Source organism: Anabas testudineus, chromosome 8 (genome assembly GCF_900324465.2).
Source record: "Anabas testudineus chromosome 8, fAnaTes1.2, whole genome shotgun sequence".
In the NCBI taxonomy this organism is placed as follows: domain Eukaryota; kingdom Metazoa; phylum Chordata; class Actinopteri; order Anabantiformes; family Anabantidae; genus Anabas; species Anabas testudineus.
In genome coordinates, this window is record NC_046617.1 from 1177951 (window position 1) to 1197249 (window position 19299).

Sequence of the window (19299 nt, forward strand, 5' to 3'; positions counted from 1 at the left end):
ATGCCAGGTTTGAATGTCTGGCTTCTAGAGTCTTCACACACCTTTTTGCAATTTCCTGGTTTTCTGCATAAATTGGTCATGAAATGTGAACCGACTTTCAACGAGTCACACAAACACGATATTTCTAAGCTGATAAAACACAAAAGTCATGATCTTTCAAGTCTTTACTGAACATACTCATCCAAAATACATTGATGGTGGAAAAAGTAAGTCAAACATTACATTTCTGATGTCACTAAACACCCATTGCTTTCACATGCTAGCAAACCTGGAGTCCAATGAAACAGGAATTGAGGTATTGTGACACCCAAACAGTGACAGGCAATATATCATCAGCTAATATAAGCCAATGTGAGGACCAGTTCATACAGAACGCCAGGAAATTGTACTTCACTTATATTTTTTTGTAACATTGTACAGTATGTTTTGTGTCAGTGGACACATTGCAGTCTCATGTTTACTGTGTTTGTCCACTATGGGGAAATTGCAGAAGATCCAGCAGGGCACCTGTGGTATCTTTCAGGTAGGCTGGCAGGCTAAAACTCCAAATGAAAAATATAATTTTTAAGTTTCAATATAAACCAATACTACTCCAGCAACCCTGTGTGTGTACCAAGTGACCCAATGTGGGATTGGCACAAGGATGCAGAAACTTTGGGTTAGTGCAGGCAGATATTATTGTAGTGTAATACAGTGGCAAGAAAAAGTAAGTAAGTAGTGTGAACCCTTTGAGGTTACGTGAAGTTTTGCATGAATTGGTAAAAAAAAGTCACAACAATAGAAAAACACAGTCTGCTGAAAATAATACTACACAAACATTATATGTTGTTATTGAACATAACATGTAAACATTCACAGTGCAGGCTGGAAAAAGTATGTGAACCCCTAGCCTAATGACTTCTCCAAGAGCTAATTGGAGCCAGGAGTGAGCCAACCTTGAGTCCAATCAGTGTGATGATATTGGCTGTGTTGCTGAAAGCTGTCCTGCCCTTTAAAAACACACCAGTCTTGGGTTTACTGTTGCAGCACTGTTGCCACTCTCCCTAGGCGTGGTCACTCTGTGAAGATGACTGCAAGAGCACAGCGCAGAATGCTGAATGAGGTAAAACAGCATTCTAGAGTGTCAGCTAAACACTTACAGAAATCTCTGGCACATGTTAACATTTTTGTTGACACATCTAAAATAAGGAAAACATTAAACAAGAATGGAGTACATGGAAGGACACCACAGAGGAAGCCATAGCTGTTCAAAAAAATATTGCAGCACGAAGTTGAAGTTTGCAAAAGAGCACCTGGATGTTCCACAGCACTACTGGTAAAATATTCTGTGGACAGATGGAACCAAAAATTGAGTTGTTTGGAAAAAACCCACAACACTATGTGTGGAGAAAAAAAGACACAGCACACCAACATCAAAACCTCATCCCCACTGTAAAACATGGTGGAGAGAGCATCATGGTTTGGGGCTGCTTTGCTGCCTCAGGGCCTGGACAGATTGTTGTCATTGATGGAAAAATGAATTTCAGAGTTTATCAAGACATTTTGCAGGAAAACGTAAGACCATCTGTCTGCCAACTGAATCTCCACAGAGGAAGGTTGATGCAACAGGACATTGATCCAAAGCATACAAGTAATTCAACAAAAGAAAAGCTTCAACAGAACAAAATACACCTTCTGGAGTGGCCCAGTCAGTGTCCTGACCTCAACCCAATTGAAATGCTGTGTCATGACCTTAAGAGAGCCATTCACACCAGACATCCCTAGAATTTTGCTACACTGAAAAAGTTTGGTGAAGAGAAGTGGTCCAAAATTACTCCAGATCATTGTGCAGGTCTGATCTGCAACTACAGGAAACATTTGGTTGAGGTTATTGCTGCCAAAGAAGGTCAACCAGTTATTAAGTCCAAAGGTTCACATACTTTTTCCAACCTGCACTGTGAATGTTTACATGTTATGTTGAATAAAAACATGAAAACATATAATGTTTGTGTACTATTATTTTTAGCTGACTGTGTTTTTGTATTGTTGTGAGTCAGATTAAGATCAGAGCACATTTTATGAGCAATTCATGCAAAACTCCACGTAACCTCAAAGGGTTCACATACTTTTTCTTGCCACTGGCATATAGTATATATTGCACTTCTCATATTGCCTTGTACTGTATCTACTCTTGTACCCTGACCAATACTTCTGTGTACTGTGCTCAGTGTGTGCTTTAGATTATGTAATATGACGCATAACACTACATGATGTAGCCAGTGTATTCATTTGTTCTGACTCAAACGTTTCCTGATCCAGACCTTTATCTCTGCTGACATATTCCAGACTCTCAGAACTGTTAGATTTCAGAAATGGACAGTCCTCTGTCTCTGTCACAGACATTGTTAGTTTGATCAAACAGTGCCAGACTGGAGTCTACCAGCTCCAGTGTTCAATAGCAGCCCCTGCTATAGCTATGGTTACACAACAGTCTTTCTATCAATGTGATTTCAGGTCAGGACAGGACTCCTGATTTGACTGTCCCAGACCAGTTTCAAGCAAAAAGCACTGCACATAAATAGTAAACACTAAGTTAGTCCTTTTTTTCTGGTTTATAGAAACCAGTCCCTGTGTGGTCCACTCAAAGTTTGCGCTCGTAATGAAGTATTGTCAAGTCTCAGGAACCCACTTCCTGTTCAGGATCAGTCCAAACACCATGATAGAACAACCGCAGTCCAATATTGTTTTCCTGGCTACAGCAGATTTAACCTGAAAACAACAACAGCCGCAGATCACAAGGCATGGACACAACTCACCTTCTTCTTCCTCCATCAAGATCCGAACAAACTGGGAATTTATTTGAACAGTTTGTGGCTGCTGGATTAATTTCAGGACTGAAGCTCAAAGACTGATTTAGACTGGTCTTATAGCAGGAGAAATTTTCAGGCTAATTACACAATGGCACAGTCAGGATGCTGTGGCGACAGGTTGGAGACGTTGGTTGCATTTTAAATTGGTCCTTAACTTGGTTTCAACAGCAAGGTCTAAACGATGTGGTAATATGCAATGTCGTATATTGTGATATGATATATATTATATGTAGTATTATATGAACAACCTTAGAGTGAACTTAATGTAGTGATGTAGTGTAGTGTAGTGATCTGTGTCCTGGTACAGTTCTAAAAAAAAAAGATTTAAATATGGAACACTGCTATTGTTGATGACGTTCCATTTGTGAGCTACGTGTCATTAGACAAATGGGAAATTGAGCTGAGACTTGTCTGTGCAGTGTTGGAGAGCACGGTGACAGAAGATGAACTGATCTGGTTGACATGTTGACTGTTGGGCCTGTCATGGCAGCTCATTCTTTGGGTTTTTCTGGTATAGCAACAGTACAAATATCTTTCATACTGTATTTTTTCATACACATTTCTCAGGTGTATGCAGAACAAGGGGGGAGTTATACTGGAGTGTAATACATTAAGATATATTTCTAGTGTACTCCAGTAAAAAATGTATAATATAATTTCTGACAGTTTCAATTTAAAAACTGAGTAATTATGATCTTGTAAATTATTAAGTACAATTTACTGTATGGCAGAGCTGCTATATTGGATTAAATTGGATTGTAAGGTGTACCTAATAAAGTGGTAAGTGAGTGTTTTCCTTAAAATTAAAAAGTTTTCATTGGCATGCACAGTTAGTGCATGTCCATATAGTTTATGTACAGTCAGTAGTTTAAAATGATATGCTCATAATGGATGTCTACACAGAGGTCTCTGCAGGGAGCTGACAAAATTTACATCGCACATAGGCAACCATTAATTAAGTTTAACAGCACATTGTCTTCCCATGTCTTTTAAGCTACAGCTCAGTTTTTCCAAAAAAAACCCTTTTAGCAAGAATTACCACGTGGCAGTTAAGTGATTGTGCCTTTGAGTCAAGGTGCAGTTAAAGTGCAACTTGGCTCGATGTCCAAACACATTTGTAACAGATGTAAGGTATACATAAGATATTGTGTTGACAGAAATAGTACAGACATGAGATCAAAGTGGTCTTGAACTGTGACCTTTGACTTTTGAATAACATAATCATTATCAGTTGATGCAAAAAAAACAACCTGAAAATACTATGCCTTTTGGCCACAGCTGTTGGTGGTATGCAGGCACAGAAACTGGTAAACCCACCAAAAAAAATCTTTGGTCACTTGGGACAGTAATATATTAAAATAGGAAATATTATTACCTTTTATACTGGTGGCAAGTGTTTGCTATAAACAAAGGCTTTTCATTCAGAATTCTGTTGTGATGCAACAGCAGCATCCATTTTGAGCGGATGTGTTTTTGAACAGGTAGTATACCGTAACTTTTTGAGCCTTTTCTCTGAAAACGATGATGTTAAGGGGGTGAGAGTGCAAGATTATTGCTTTAAATTACATGTGCAGCATAAAGCTATTCCTAGTCCACAGGTGGTGTATTGAAATTGCCACTATAGTCCAGAGCTTCACATGGTGTAGAGGGTTAGTGGTTATAAGATGAGGAGATGGGGTATTGTTATGCACGTATATGTGATTGTGTGATATTGTGAATTGTATATGTTTCCTGTTGTACAGTCTGATGACAGTGGACACAAACAAGTGTGGACAGAAAGTGGACAGACTGTAGCTGGCCGGTGAGGTCTGTGATCTAATCTACAATGCCTGTGTGAACATGCATCTCCAGAAGGCTTCACCTATCAGGTGATGGCATGGAGAAGTCAAAGGACATGAATCTCACAGTGCTATGCTGCCTCTACAAGATGGAATAGGACTGTGCATCAGAAAGATCCTCCACTCCACTGTGCACCTGGTATGCAAACTGAAAGCATTGGCATATGTGGACAGCAGACAGGCGGCAACATATTCTTCTTCATTCCCAATCTTTAGAATATTATATGTATTTTTACATAATGTTATAGTTTTGTAAAGTGAAACTACTCCCACTTTTGCATTTAACAGCTGCTTCAGCTTTAATCATCATATTGAAGAAACATGCTCAGGTGAACTATTAGCTTCTTTTGACCAGTAAGGCGATTCCAGTCACGAGGTGCCAGAAATGAAACTGCTGAGAGCCCAAAGAGAGCAATAGGGATGGTTACAGTACTTTAAGTGATTTAAAAGTTCAGGTTACAGTATATATACTCTCATTCATAACACTGTGAAACGTGTGCAGACAGTTTGTTATTTGAGACGAGCAGCTAATGAAGTAATCCTGACTAGAGTTATGTAGCAGTGCAATGTGAACTACTGTACAGTCAGAAGGAGCAGCCAGACCTGCACTCTCTTCCCCTTCTCGTCTCTCTGGTCACCACCTTCTCTGAAGAGGGCACGTCATTACTTCATAACATATATATTATCTGCGGTTTGGGGAAATATAACTGCATCTCCAGATTGGGCATTTTCACAGCAGTTGGCAACATACTGCTGGTAAGGGCACTTCATTACTTACCATGAATTTTACATGAAACTGCAGTAAAAAAAATCTAGGTAAAAATGCATACCCAAGTTCAGCTGATGCTCATATACATTTACATTTACATTTAAATTAAGTCATTGGGCAGACGCTTTTATCCAAAGGGACTTACAAGTGAGGAACAAGGCAAGCAAACAAAAGCGAAGTCAAGGAGAAAAAACATCAAAGCAAAGTGCTATCAAAAAGTGTTTTTTGCTTCAAGAGATGTAAGTAGAAAAGAGCAGAAAGTTTTTTTTTTTCAAGGTGCGGAAGAGTTCTGTTTTGAGCAGTTTTTTAAATATTAAAGTGAGGTGACTGAGCGTGCAGAGTTTGGCAGCTCATTCCACCATAGTGGGATCACTCAGCTGAAGATATTTCCTCGGCGTGTACTGTGTGGTGCTGGTACCACCAGACGAAGTTCACTGGCCGAGTGCATTGGACAGGAGGGGATGTAGACCTGAATGATTGAGTTGAGATAAGTTGGAGCTGTAGAGTTTAACACTCTCTAGGGAAGAGACAGAGCTTTTGAACTTGATCCTTGCAGCCACAGGAGGCCAATGCAAAGATCTGAAGAGCAGTGTGACATGAGACCTTTTTGGTTGATTAAAAATGAGGCGTGCTGCTGCATTTTGGATCATCTGGATGGCGTTTGGTCGTGGATGCCGGTAACCCCATCAGCAGTGCATTGCAGTGGTCAAGACGAGATATGATCAGCGCCTGTACAATGAGTTGGGTCGTGTACTCCGTCAGGTAGGGTCTGATCTTTCCGATGTCGTGGAGGGCATATCTACACGACCTAGAGACTGTGGCGATGTGTTCCGTGTAGGATTAGTAGTTCTCCACAAGGGAGGGATCCAGAGAAGGCTTCTTCAACAGTAGAGGAATCTGGGCCTGCTTGAACGAGGTGGGAAAGGTGCCTCTTGTCAGAGAAGTGTTGATAATCTGTGTAATGGCTGGTATTAGTGTTGGTGCAATAGCTTGAAGAAGAGGGGACGAGATCGGATCAAGAGAGCAGGTGGTTGGGCAATTTGAGAGGAGGAGGGTGGACACGTCGTCCTCTGACAGGGTTGAGAACATGAAGAGAGATGCGTCATTGGGTTTAGTTAGCAGAATGTCATTGTCAGGAGGAGAGAACTGGGAGCTGATGGCTGCCACCTTGTTGGTGAAAAAGGAGGCAAAGTTGTCTCCTGTGAGACAGGTGGGTGGTGGAGGTGGGGGTGGATAGAGTAGAGATTTGAAAGTTGAGAACAGCTTTCTGGTGTCTGTGGTGTTGCTGAGCTTGTCCTGGTAGTCTTCGCCCTGGTGACACTGTGAGAGAAAGTTTGAAGCAAATCCTGATAATCAGTTAGAGCAGGTTAAGACTTAGATTTGCACCACTTCCTCTCAGCACTCCTGAGCACCGTGTGTTGTTCATGGATCTGGTCAGTGAGCCACGAGTTGGAAACTGAGGGACGAGCAGGTCTAGAAGATATCGGGCAGAGACTATCCAGGCAGAATGCTCATATGAAATTAAGCTCTCTGTGCTAAAAGGTGCATATAAGCATGTCAGTATTCAGGTGTATTTAGTATTATGACTTAAAAAAACCCAAACTATTCTTTTAACATGGACTTCATGTATAAATTATTCAGTGTTTGAATTAGAGGTTGGATTCCTGAGCTGAAGTCAGTGGGATCTGTTGGTACGCAAGAGTTCAGTTTGTGGTTAGGCATATAAGTTAATAGACAAATGAAGCATGCCTGCTTTGATTAATGGTCAGGGTTGACTCGTGTTTGGTCTTCCTCAGAGTCAAGCATGAGAGATGTGTGAGGGCCATACTAGAAAAGCACAGTGTTTGGGGTTGGGTTGGATTCAGAAATTAAATACAATATTTATGTCAGGTTTGGCCACCACGCTTTTATTGTTTGGGTCAGTTTTGGCCATATTTGTGGCCCAATCCATGCTCTAGTTTGAAAACCTTTCTTTAGCCTACAATTTTGGTCAGGTGTACAAGTGCATTTAACACATGGAGTGTAAAAGTCTTCCAGGATAGACTGTTATCCATGTACACTGCCCATCCAAAACAAAAGTCACACACTCTAATATTTCGTTGGACTGCCTTAAGCTCTGATTACAGCACCGTTTTAATAAAATTCTGCAGTGTTACAACATTTATTCTCGTCCAGAGTTGCATTAATTTTCACCAAGATCTTCTTTTCATGATTCTTCTTTTCATTCTTCAGCACATCCCAAAGATTCTCAATGGGGTTAAGGTCTGGACTCTATGGTGGCTAATCCATGTGTGAAAATTATGTGTCATGCTCCCTGAATCACTCTTTCACAATTTGAGCCAGATGAATCCTGGCATTGTCATCTTGGAATATGCCTGTGCCATCAGGGAATAAAAAATCCATTGATGGAATAACCTGGTCATTCTGTAAATTCAGGTAGTCAGTTGACCTCATTCTTTGGGCACATAATGGCTGAACACTGGACCTGGCCAACTGCAACAACCCCAGATCATAGCAATGCTCCTGCTTCTTAACCTGATGCGCCCATCAGTCTGAAACAGGGTAAATGTAGATTCATCAGACCACATGACCTTTTTCCATTTGCTCCAGAGTTCATTCTTTTTGTTTCCTAGCAAATTGAAGCCTTTTTTCTCCAAATAGCCTCACTGGCAAGTGGTTTAGTTAAGGCTGTACAGCTGTTTAGTCCCAATCCCTTCAGTTCCCTTTAAACTGTGCATGTGGAAATGCTCTTACTTTCGCAATTAAACATGAGCCCATGAGTTCTATTGTTGTTTTTCTACGATTTGATTTTACCAAACATTTAAGTGATTGAGTAACATTCAATCATTAAGTAATCATTCAAGATTTTTTTCTGACCACATTTCTTGCTCAAAGATGATGGTCCCCCTATCCTCCCAGATTTTAATAATATGTTGGACAGTTCTTAACCCAAATTTACTTTGCTTGATGCATACCAATAATTTGGCCCTTCTATTTTCCACGACCACAGGATGTGTCTTCCGACACTGCATCAGTTAGGGTTTAATAACTGCCAGCTGAAACATATTCTTCCATGCAGTAATCATCCAATAGGAGGCTCTGACCTATGTGCTTAGTTAAATCCAGGATCTGTTGTTACATATTGTTTTCAGAATCCACCTATTCACCCTGCTCCTTCACTCCATTTGTTTTCAGATTCCAGTTTATCCCAGTTCAGACTCCCAGTTTCCCTCCACCTCTCCTCCATCATTTTATTTTGCACCCCCTTATGACCCACCCCCCTTCCATCCTGGGCATATGAAGATGCAGTCTTGTGTAACTCTCAGAGTTGAAACCAGTTTTATCCAGTTCATGAGGTGTTGCCAAGAAACCAGTGTGTGTGTGCTTGTGTGTCTGTGTGTCTATGTGTGTGTGTGTGTGTGTGTGTGTGTGTGTGTGTGTGTGTGTGTGTGTGTGTGTGAAGGGCCAGGGTCTCCTTTGCCGTTTGAAAGCATATAGCTGGAAAGTTCCTGTTCTTTCTGCCAGTATTACATAAGAGTCTGGGAGAGAGGAGAGAGGAGAAAGCAGAGAGCGATACTCCACTTTGCCTTACCATCTGTTTTTCTCTTCTTTTATCATGAACAGTATTGCCTTAACTGAAAGCAAAACATATTTATAGAACACTCTAGTAAAAGTAGGTAAGAAGCTGTATTTAAAATAGCCTCTGAAAGTTGCAGAACCTCACCACACTTCAAAAGAAGTGTTGGATGTTCCTCATTCAGCTATTTTTGACACTTCGTGTATAAAACACTGAAAGCCTTCCTGCTAAGGCTGTCTCAAACTGCCTGCCATTTTTCCACATATTCCCCACAGTATCATGCTTCCATACTCATTGTAATGCTTAGCCTTTCATTCCACCTTTGTCAAAACCTTAGAGTTGCAGTAACTGTTCCACATTGATATTGTGTTGTATTTGGTCTTTGCAGAGTGCTGTAGTAGTGAGTCCAAAAAAACTGAAAATTAGCTGGCATATAAAGTCAATAGATCATATTCACATTGTGACCTTTTTTCTCTGACATCATTAACAGGGTGGGATGTTAATTAAAAGCAACTGTTCCAGTTAGAAGTCCTATGAATATAAGCAATCTGACAAAACTTTATCATTTCACCACTTTCTGAAACATCACCAAATTTATTTATATAGCACCAAAAAAGAATAATCTCAAGACACTTCACATAATAGGGTCAGATCCTTATAGAGTTATACAGAGAGAACCCAACAGTCATCCTTGAGCAAGCACCGGCTGGTAGTGGAGAAGGAAAAACAGGAGAAACCTCCAGCAGAACCAGGCTCAGGATGCCTTGAATAGTTGGAGTGGACAATAGAGAGAGAATAGTAGACAATAACAAGCAACAGACAGAACATGATCAGGAAGAATGTCAGAAGCTTCATGGTGGAACTAGCCAGAAGGACCTCGAATATTCCGACTCTTCCCATGATTGAGGACCTGGAAGAGGGATAGAAGACACAAGGGAGAGAGTGAGAAAGAAAAGAGAGGCACACAGCCTATATGTTCATGAGAGCGAAAGAACAGAGGATGAGATAAATGCAGTTATTTTCAATATAAACATCATGGTCTTGTCGACAGGACTAGAGTATATGAAAGACTGGGTTTATTCATTTATTAAGACTAAGAACAACCTACCGACCAAGTACTGGTAACAGGTACAAATCCCTGCCACTACTTGAAAGTTAGGGCATATAAATGAGTTTTAAGTTTAGATTTAAAAACCTCTACAGAGTGACAATGCTGCTGATCTCAGCAAAGGAGCAGGGTACGGTAGGAAAAGACCCTGTAGCCTGACTTCTCTTTTAACTGTGGAGACAGACAAGAGCCCTGCATTCAGAAAGTGAAGGGCTCAAAGTGGACTATAAGGGTTAAGGAGATCAGACAGCTATGAAGGAGCACTTCCATTTAAGACTTTATATGTCATCAGGAGCACCTTAAAATCTGTTCGGACTTCTATAGGGAGCCAGTGGAGGGAAGCTAAGACTTCTGTAATGTGGTCAAATTTCCTAGATTAAGTTAAAATTCTAGCAGCAGCATTCTGAACCTTTTGAAGACTTTTAGTGCTGAATTGGGGGCACCTGAACATTACAATGATAAAGGTCTCTGCAAAGGTAAATAAAATATAACATGTATCTGTTATCTAATCACATTTATTCTTAAAGATCAGAATCTTGCTAAACTATAGTTATTGGAATGCAAACCTATTCTGAAAACGTTCAGTCATAAAACGAACAAACGTTTGTCTGGAGCTTAAAGGAAAGGTGTTATACCTCTAAGGAGTTGGCTGTAACTGAACAACCCACACATCTTATTTTTCAAAATACACAACTACTGCTTCTTTTTATGTTAAGACACATGGAAACCTTTGGACACCACCTTTAACATGGAGTACAGAAACCATAATATCACCTCATCATTCCTACATCAGCAGCCAGTCAGTAAAAAGCAATAGGAAATTTCTTCTTGATCGTTCGGAGCCACCCTTACTTCCTGCATCTGGGTATCTTGTCAGTTGTACAAACATGACTTTGCCGCTGGAAACTCAAGTTCATGTTGATTTAGTATAAGCATAAAGGATAAATCTTAACCGCTATTCTGTCCAAAACCTAAAACAAGGGGTTAACCAAACATTCACAACAGTGAAAGACTAGAAAAACCTCACAGCTAATATTTTAAATATGTAAGGGGCGAATGTGAAAATAATTGTGTATTCATGCTGGACATTTGCCTCTTTTTTAAGAGTTTTAGGACATACTGTATGTATGAAGAATAAATGTATTGGTTAGACAGACCATGTCCTCTTGCTCCGTGTTTCTGCTCAGTTTTAATGACCATTTACCAAAATGTCGGCAGACATTTTGCAACTTTTTGTGAAACCAGAATTAAGTTTGTTTAGTCTAACTGCTTTCTAGTTTTAATCCTCACTCTCGCTCTTTGACCTTCTCTCTTGCGCTCTCTCTCTCTCTCATTTGCTCTCTCTCCATAGGTAAGTTGGTTGAAGTTGGACCCTGAGGGCAGTTGCTGCCTCTCTCTCGCAGTTGTGTGTGGTCACAGTTGTGCTATGGCGTCCTCCTTGATCAGCCGTCAGCTTGCCCTCTCCCTGCAGAAAAACTTGTGGCTCAGTGCTTCAGGTAAATCCAAAACTTTACAGTTTAAATACTGCTTTATTACAGCTGTGCTATTTTGTCTGTTTTACACCTTTGGCAATTTTACAGCTTTAATTACTTAAAAGTGTTTTTTAAGTTTCCCAATTGGTCTTAAATAGTGGGTCGTAAAGGTTATTCGCAGCAGATTCAGAGAAAGCTGATCATCTACCATATTTCTAAATGTCAGAAACTGTCCATATGCCTGACATAGCCCTGCAACACCTGCACCACATGTACAGTATGTGTTGCTACTGATTTCAGATAGTATTAAATATTATTTTTATTAATATTACCATTTATCATTTTTATTTAATGTGCCTTCCATATTACCACATAATGTAATAACACGTCTGATGTTCTAAGGGGTAAAAATAGCGTCTCAGTGAAAGTATAGTAGCGTTACGTAATCAATGTAAATGTTTGACTTCAGACATGGTCTAGTTATCTGTGCATGTTTCTTCTCCGAAGCCAGTAGCTAAAACAATGTCTCAAAGGTCTTCTATCCTGTCAATCATCTATAGATTTGAGTTTGCAGGTTAAAGGATGTATTCACTTCCTTTTCTTTGTCTCAAAATAACAGGTGCCCATGAGAATGAGAATGTTTTTTTTTTCCTTTTCCTTTTTGTAACATTTTGGGAAGGATTCCAACTTGTTCAAATGGCCATATTGACACCTGACTGTTATTTTAATACATGCTTGAGAAATTGTGAACTTAATCTTTAACCATATAATATACCAGAATATTAATCAGAATGATTAATGATGGTTTGGTAAATGTCAGTGAACATTTCTCACATCAACAGCATGACAGGGCAATTAAACTAAAGCAGCCCTGTTAGAATTACAACAGGGATTATTGGCTCATAACTGTTATTGAGACAGCAGCACACTTTTGATTGCCTCAGATAATGCACACAGGGCCGCATTGAGAATGCATTACAACCTCTTTAAGTTAACTCTTAATGTCACCTATTAAATGGTAATAAAGGATATTCTTAAAATCTTATGAGCCACCAAAATTTGCTGCTTCCATTTATTGCAAAATGAAAAAAATATCTTTTTTAAAATTGTAGCGGGGCTAGAATACTGCAAACATGCCTATATTGTTACAGTGTATTTACTAAGCCTGTGCTACATTACAAAAAATGTTTTCTCACCTGTAAGTATAAATACTACAACAGGGGGTGTAGTAGCATGAGAGACTGAGCAATCAAAGATTCACGTTCTTCTTGAAAATTAGCTTTTCAGCCCACAGAGAGTTACTGTGTGTAGCAGTTGATCATTTAACAATATCCATGAAAGCTATACAGAAAATGAGGTGCTTCGTTGTGCATTTTGAGCAATAACAGAAAATAATAACTAACTAACTAAAGCATAAACTGAGCAGTGTGTGTTAAAATATGAAGCTCTCAGGTTGCCTCTTTTTTTTTTTTTGTTTGTTTTACTGACTGGATACTGCATGAAATATAGTAGAAAATATACAAAAAATATCAATACAATATCACAGCAAAGCCTTGCAGTTGTATTCCTGGAGAGGATTTCTACCAAATATTCAGTGCTAATGGATAGTATTGCATCTGCAGTCATGGCCAAACGTTTTGGCAATGTCACAAATTTTGAGCAAAAGTCAACAAAGTTGTGTTCAACTTTAAGCACTGACAAGAATAATCAGTAAAAATCAGGATTGAGTCCAGAGGCTGATATTGAGCATGACAGAGCAGCAGCAGCTGTCAATGTGCTGTCGATATACTGTCAACACAGTATAACACAGTGCAAATGCTCTCAGTGTCTATCTTTTTACAGTACTGTGAAAAATATTAAACCATCATTTTGTTATTTATCTCCTCTCAACCAGGGTGCAGGTATGTCAGCAAGGCTGCCACAAAGACCCAGATGGAGTTTGACTACGATGGACCCTCTATGAAAACTTCAGTGCCTGGTCCACGATCACAAGTAACAGAGATACACAAACACACATACAGTAAACCACTACACAAACAATCCTTCTGTCATGTATAACTGTATCACTTTTTTTTTCTTCGTTCAATCTGTAGGAACTGACAAAACAACTGGGAGACATCCAGGTGAGCTGACGCCTGTGTGTGTGTGTGTGTGTCTTTCTAAAAGACACGTTAAGTCAAGACATGAACTGAAAAGCATTGACTCCGTAAATCACTCTGGACCACTGTGTTTTTTTAATCTCTCTTAATCTCAACCACTCGCGTACCATCTACCCACTTAATCTTTAAAACCCTAGGAAACATACTGTAATAAAATACACAAGTACTGCATTGCGGTTGTATGCCTTCGCTAACCAGCAGAGAAGCATGAGTTGAAATGTTTGTGTCACGTGTAGCATGGTGTGGCTCCTTATTAAATCAACAAAGCAGTCAAAAAAAAGCAGTTTTTAGTTTCTAGTTTTTTTTGTACAACATACAATGACAATAAAGTTATTCTTAAATAACCAGTTCAAGTGCAGTTACAGGCAGTTTTATTAATTTCTAAAATTTTATTTAAAAGAAACTTGCTAACCCAAATAGAATCATAGAAAGGAAGACAGTTAAGAGGGCCAGCACAGTATGGAACCAGGACCAGGGTAAAACAAACTCACTACAAGAAAAACGCCACTCACCCAAGTACCCAAAAATATGAATACTTTGGTGGATAATAATCAGCTCTTTACTTAAAGATAAAAGGAACAATTAAGAATTAAATACATCAATATTACATTACCTCAATTACATGCTTGAATACTACATGCTCAAAATGCCAAATTTGTTAAATACCAGGCTCAAAAAAATAAAGGGAACACTTAACACAATGTAACTCCAAGTCAATCACACTTCTGTCTAATCAAACTGCTCACTTTGGAAGCCACACTGATTGACAATCAATTTCACATGCTGTTGTGCAAATGCAATAGACAACAGGTGGAAATTAAAGGCAATTAGCAAGACACCCCCAATAAAGGAGTGGCTCTGCAGGTAGTGACCAGAGACCACTTCTCAGTTCCTATGCTTTCTGGCTGATGTTTGGTCACTTTTGAATGGTAGTGGTGCTTTCACTCTAGTCTGCAACCCACACAAGTGGCTCAGGTAGTGCAGCTCATCCAGGATGGCACATCAATGTGAGCTGTGGCAAGAAGGTTTGCTGTGTCTGTCAGCGTAGTGTCCAGAGCATGGAGGCGCTACCAGGAGACAGGCCAGTACATCAGGAGACGTGGAGAAGGCCGTAGGAGAGCAACAACCCAGCAGCAGGACCGCTACCTCCACCTTTGTCCAAGGAGGAACAGGAGGAGCACTGCCAGAGCCCTGCAAAATGACCTCCAGCAGGCCACAAATGTGCACGTGTGTCTGCTCAAACGGTCAGAAACAGACTCCACGAGGATGGTATGAGGGCCAGACGTCCACAGGTGGGGGTTGTGCTTACAGCCCAACACCATGCAGGACGTTTGGCATTTTCCAGAGAAAATTAAGATTGGCAAATTCCCCACTGCGCCCTGTGCTCTTCACAGATGAAAGCAGGTTCATACTGAGCACATGACAGATGTGACAGAGTCTGGAGACACCGTGGAGAACGTTCTGCTTCCTGCAACATCCTCCATGACTGGTTTGGCAGTGGGTCAGTAATGGTGTGGGGTGGTATTTTTTTTGGAGGGCCCCACAGCCCTCCATGGGCTCGCCAGAGGTAGCCTGACTGCCATTAGGTACTGAGATGAGTTCCTCAAAACCCCTTGTGAGACCATATGCCAGTGCGGTTGGCCTTGGGTTCCTCCTAATGCAAGACAATGCTAGACCTCATGTGGCTGGAGTGTGTCAGCAGTTCCTGCAAGTGTGTCAGCAGTTCCTGCAAGTCGAAGACATTGATGCTATGGACTGGCCTGCCCGTTCCCCAGACCTGAATCCAATTAAGCACATCATGTCTCGCTCCATCCACCAACGCCACGTTGCACCACAGACTGTCCAGGAGTTGGCGGATGCTTTAGTCCAGGTCTGGGAGGAGATCCCTCAGGAGACCATTCGCCACCTCATCAGGAGCATGCCCAGGCATTGTAGGGAGGTCATACAGGCACGTGGAGGCCACACACACTACTGAGCCTCATTTTGTTTTAAGGACATTACATCAAAGTTGGATCAGCCTGTAGTGTGTTTTTCCACTTCAGTTTTGAGTGTGACTCCAAATCCAGACCTCCATGGGTTAATAAATTTGATTTCCATTGATCATTTTTGTGTGATTTTGTTGTCAGCACATTCAACTATGAAAACAACAAAGTATTTAATAAGAATATTTCATTCAGTCAGATCTCGGTTGTGTTATTTTAGTGTTCCCTTTAGTAGTATGTCTGAATAGATTGCCTTCTCTTGCCTAATTTGCTAACTTTTAGTACGGTAGTTTGGTGAGGTTAACCAGCAGAAGAAAACACTGCACGTTACTTACTTAAAAAGATCTTTTCATCTGTATCTGGCAATCAGTCACTATAACATTCAATTTTTATCTTCAGTGTGATTGTTTGTGTTGGTTACAATTGTTAATGTTGCATTTATAATTTGTGTCTCCTGCCAAGTGTTACTAGGATTCAGTTGTTGTGTGCTGTCAATAATACATAACATGTTTTTTCCCAGAATGTTGGTGCAGTCAACTTCTTCTGTAACTATGAGGAGAGCAGGGGCAACTACTTGGTAGATGTGGATGGAAACCGCATGCTGGACCTCTACACTCAGATCTCCTCCATCCCGATTGGTTAGTAGCAAAACATCCAAACACAGATACCTGGATTGCAGGAGTGACCAGCAAAAAAATCCTCTATCACAGTGTATGGCATTTTAAGTGAGTTGATGAAACAACTAGACAGGAAAACTACCATTAAGTAGTCCTACTCAATGATTTGCACATTGACCTGCAATGATCAGCTACAGATTTCTATAATCTCACATGGTATATTGTTAGATTACCCAAATTGAGAGCTCATAGCCAGACTTTACCTGCTAAAACCTTTTTATTTGTTATTTCCTTTACATACTTTTCATATAATCTAATTGTTGAATTTGACTACTCTGTTTTGCATGGTTCGTGTGAAGCTATCAGGATCAAGTCTCCTTGCCCACTTTCAACTATGATTTCTAAAAATAAATACCAGGTCTCTTTCTTTAAGTGTGCCCGTGCTAATGTGCACTTGATTTCTGTTCGGTTTCTCACAAAACTGACATGAGTTGTTTGAATCTAAAAAAATCTGAAAGTTCTGTCAAACACACTTTTTACACCCCCTCTAAATGTTTGATGCAAACACCATCCTAAATTTATTCCTGTTTTAATTGTTGCAACAAGGACATTTGTCTGTACAGGTTAATTGAGGATATTTTAAATGTTCTATATATGAGGTAACATGTAAGTTAGGATACTGAAAAAGAGCTCATGTCATTTACATAGTGTTTGTCATTGTCAGGTCCTTGGGGCTTGTGGACTAGAGATTTGTCCTCCAGCATTCAAATGACATGGAAAACAGAATGAGCACAGAAGCCCTCATTTTCATGGCTCTCGCTCTTTCATCGTGTGTGTGTGTCCCTCAGTAAACTAATGATACAGCCAAACAGTAGCAAAGAACTGTTTCATTATGATCAGGGATGTGAGACAGTGTTTCCTGCAGCAGCATTTAAATCTTAAGTGAAGCAATCGACCATAAACAGAGGAATTCAAGTTATGTAAAGGATCAGCCCCATTTTGTGTTTTAGTGGTAGATAGGGAACTATGAAATGTATAGGCCGTGTATTACATTGCTAAAATAATTGATAATCAGTTTTTCTGCTTTTACTTAGCTTGGTGTTCCTGTTGAGAACAAATAATACTGTGATCTACCCCTACATGGGTCAGCTCTTGCTTACTCCTGGTGACATGTTGAGGTTCCTTGGATTGTATTGCCATTGTATATGTGCAGCTGTACAACACCAATTTCCCCTTGGGGATCAATCAAGTATTTCATTTATGTGTAATATTATTATTATTATTATTATTATTATTATTATTATTATTATTATACTTGCTGTTATTTCTTGCAAGACTAGTCTCAGATCCCAATCAGGATGTTAAAAATCCATCAATACTAAATCAGGTCTGATATTTACATTTACTACAGGATAAATGGTATGACTTAACCCATTTAATGTGTGGTGGTCCCTGAACCACTCTTTCACAATTTGAGCCAGATGAGTCCTGACATTGTCATCTTGGAATATGCCCATACCATCATGGAAGAAAAAATCCACTGATGGAATAACCTGGTCATTCAGTATATTAAGGTAGTCAGCTGACCCCATTCTTTGGGCACATGAAGGTGCTGAACCTAGACCTGACCAACTGCAGCAACCCCAGATCATAGCACTGCCCCCCACAGGCTTGTACAGTAGGCACTAGGCATGATGGGTGCTTCACTTCATCTGCCTCTCTTCTTACCCTGATGCTCCCATCACTTTGGAACTGGGTAAATCTGGACTCATCAGACCACATGATCTTCTTCCATTGGAAAGTTCTTACAGAAATGTTCTTAGATGTTTTCTTTATTTGATTCATGTCAATAATTTGACCCTTCTTAAACAGATTAACATCTTTTCCACAACCACAGCATGTGTCCTCTGTTTGAGAAATGAGATGCTACTCACTGCATCAGTTAGGGTTAATTAACTTGTTGCCAGATGAACATTTAATATATTCATGTGATTTTATAGGAACATGTACAGGTCAAGCCTAGTGGCAGCTACACTTCTTCACAATCTCTCCCATTCTCTCCTCAGGCTACAACCACCCTGCTCTTCTCAAACTGATGACCAATCCCCACAATCTGGTAGGTCCTCTTTATGTTATCAGCAGTAGTCAGTAACAGTAAATATGATATACTATGTGTATCAATAACTACAGTTTTGACATTTAATTCTGATCAATTTATCAATATACTATTGGTTTATTTAGGTTCTAATTGTTTTTAGCTGACTCTATTGTTTTTATTGCTGTCACAGTAGCAGAGCAGGGTTTATTATCTGGTTGCTCATTTAAAACAGGATTGCCCCAAAATATATAAACAATAACTGTATGATTAGAACGGAAGAACTTTGTCACTGTACAGTTTCATTACAGTCATGGTAAGTGTTATTCTAATTATGCCAGGACACCTGCTAATAAAATGTCATATCATCAGAACTTTAAGCTGAAATGTGTGGCTTCATAAATTTCATGATGACCTGAAGCCTTGGGCAGGCCATGCCTTGGGTCTGTTTGCCCACTCCCTTATGTTAAGCCACAACCTACTAAGAATACTGAGCTAGTTGCTCCATATAGTGCATATTGTAGCTTTAAAGATGAAGATTTATGAGTAATCTTGATGTGGCTTATGCTCTGTAACCTTATAGTAGAGTACAATACCTTATTTAAGAGTAATTTATGAGATAGGAGGTAAGCACAAATACACAGACACTGAGAGTGAAAACATTTAGCATTTTATTTATACTGTATTTATATACTTGCCCTCTAGTGGATTCATCGGTTGCTTTCACATCTTAGTGCGTTTACTTTGGTCTGGATCAGTAGATGAGTTTGTAATGATTCAGTTTCTTTTCACACTGAGAGGAGGTACAGTGTTGTGGACTCCTGTACGTTTGT

The 19299-nt window shown here is 39.9% G+C and overlaps 1 protein-coding gene across 1 annotated transcript in view; it reads left to right on the forward strand.

Moving 5' to 3' along the window:
• Positions 1–19299, forward strand: part of abat (4-aminobutyrate aminotransferase) — a 33306-nt gene that overhangs the window by 2920 nt on the left and 11087 nt on the right. The window contains exons 3-7 of the mRNA XM_026351651.1: positions 11493–11637; positions 13508–13605; positions 13707–13736; positions 16275–16392; positions 18438–18487. Coding sequence (XP_026207436.1) covers positions 11568–11637; positions 13508–13605; positions 13707–13736; positions 16275–16392; positions 18438–18487 — 366 coding nt within the window. The 5' untranslated portion in view covers positions 11493–11567. The remainder of the gene's footprint in view (positions 1–11492; positions 11638–13507; positions 13606–13706; positions 13737–16274; positions 16393–18437; positions 18488–19299) is intronic.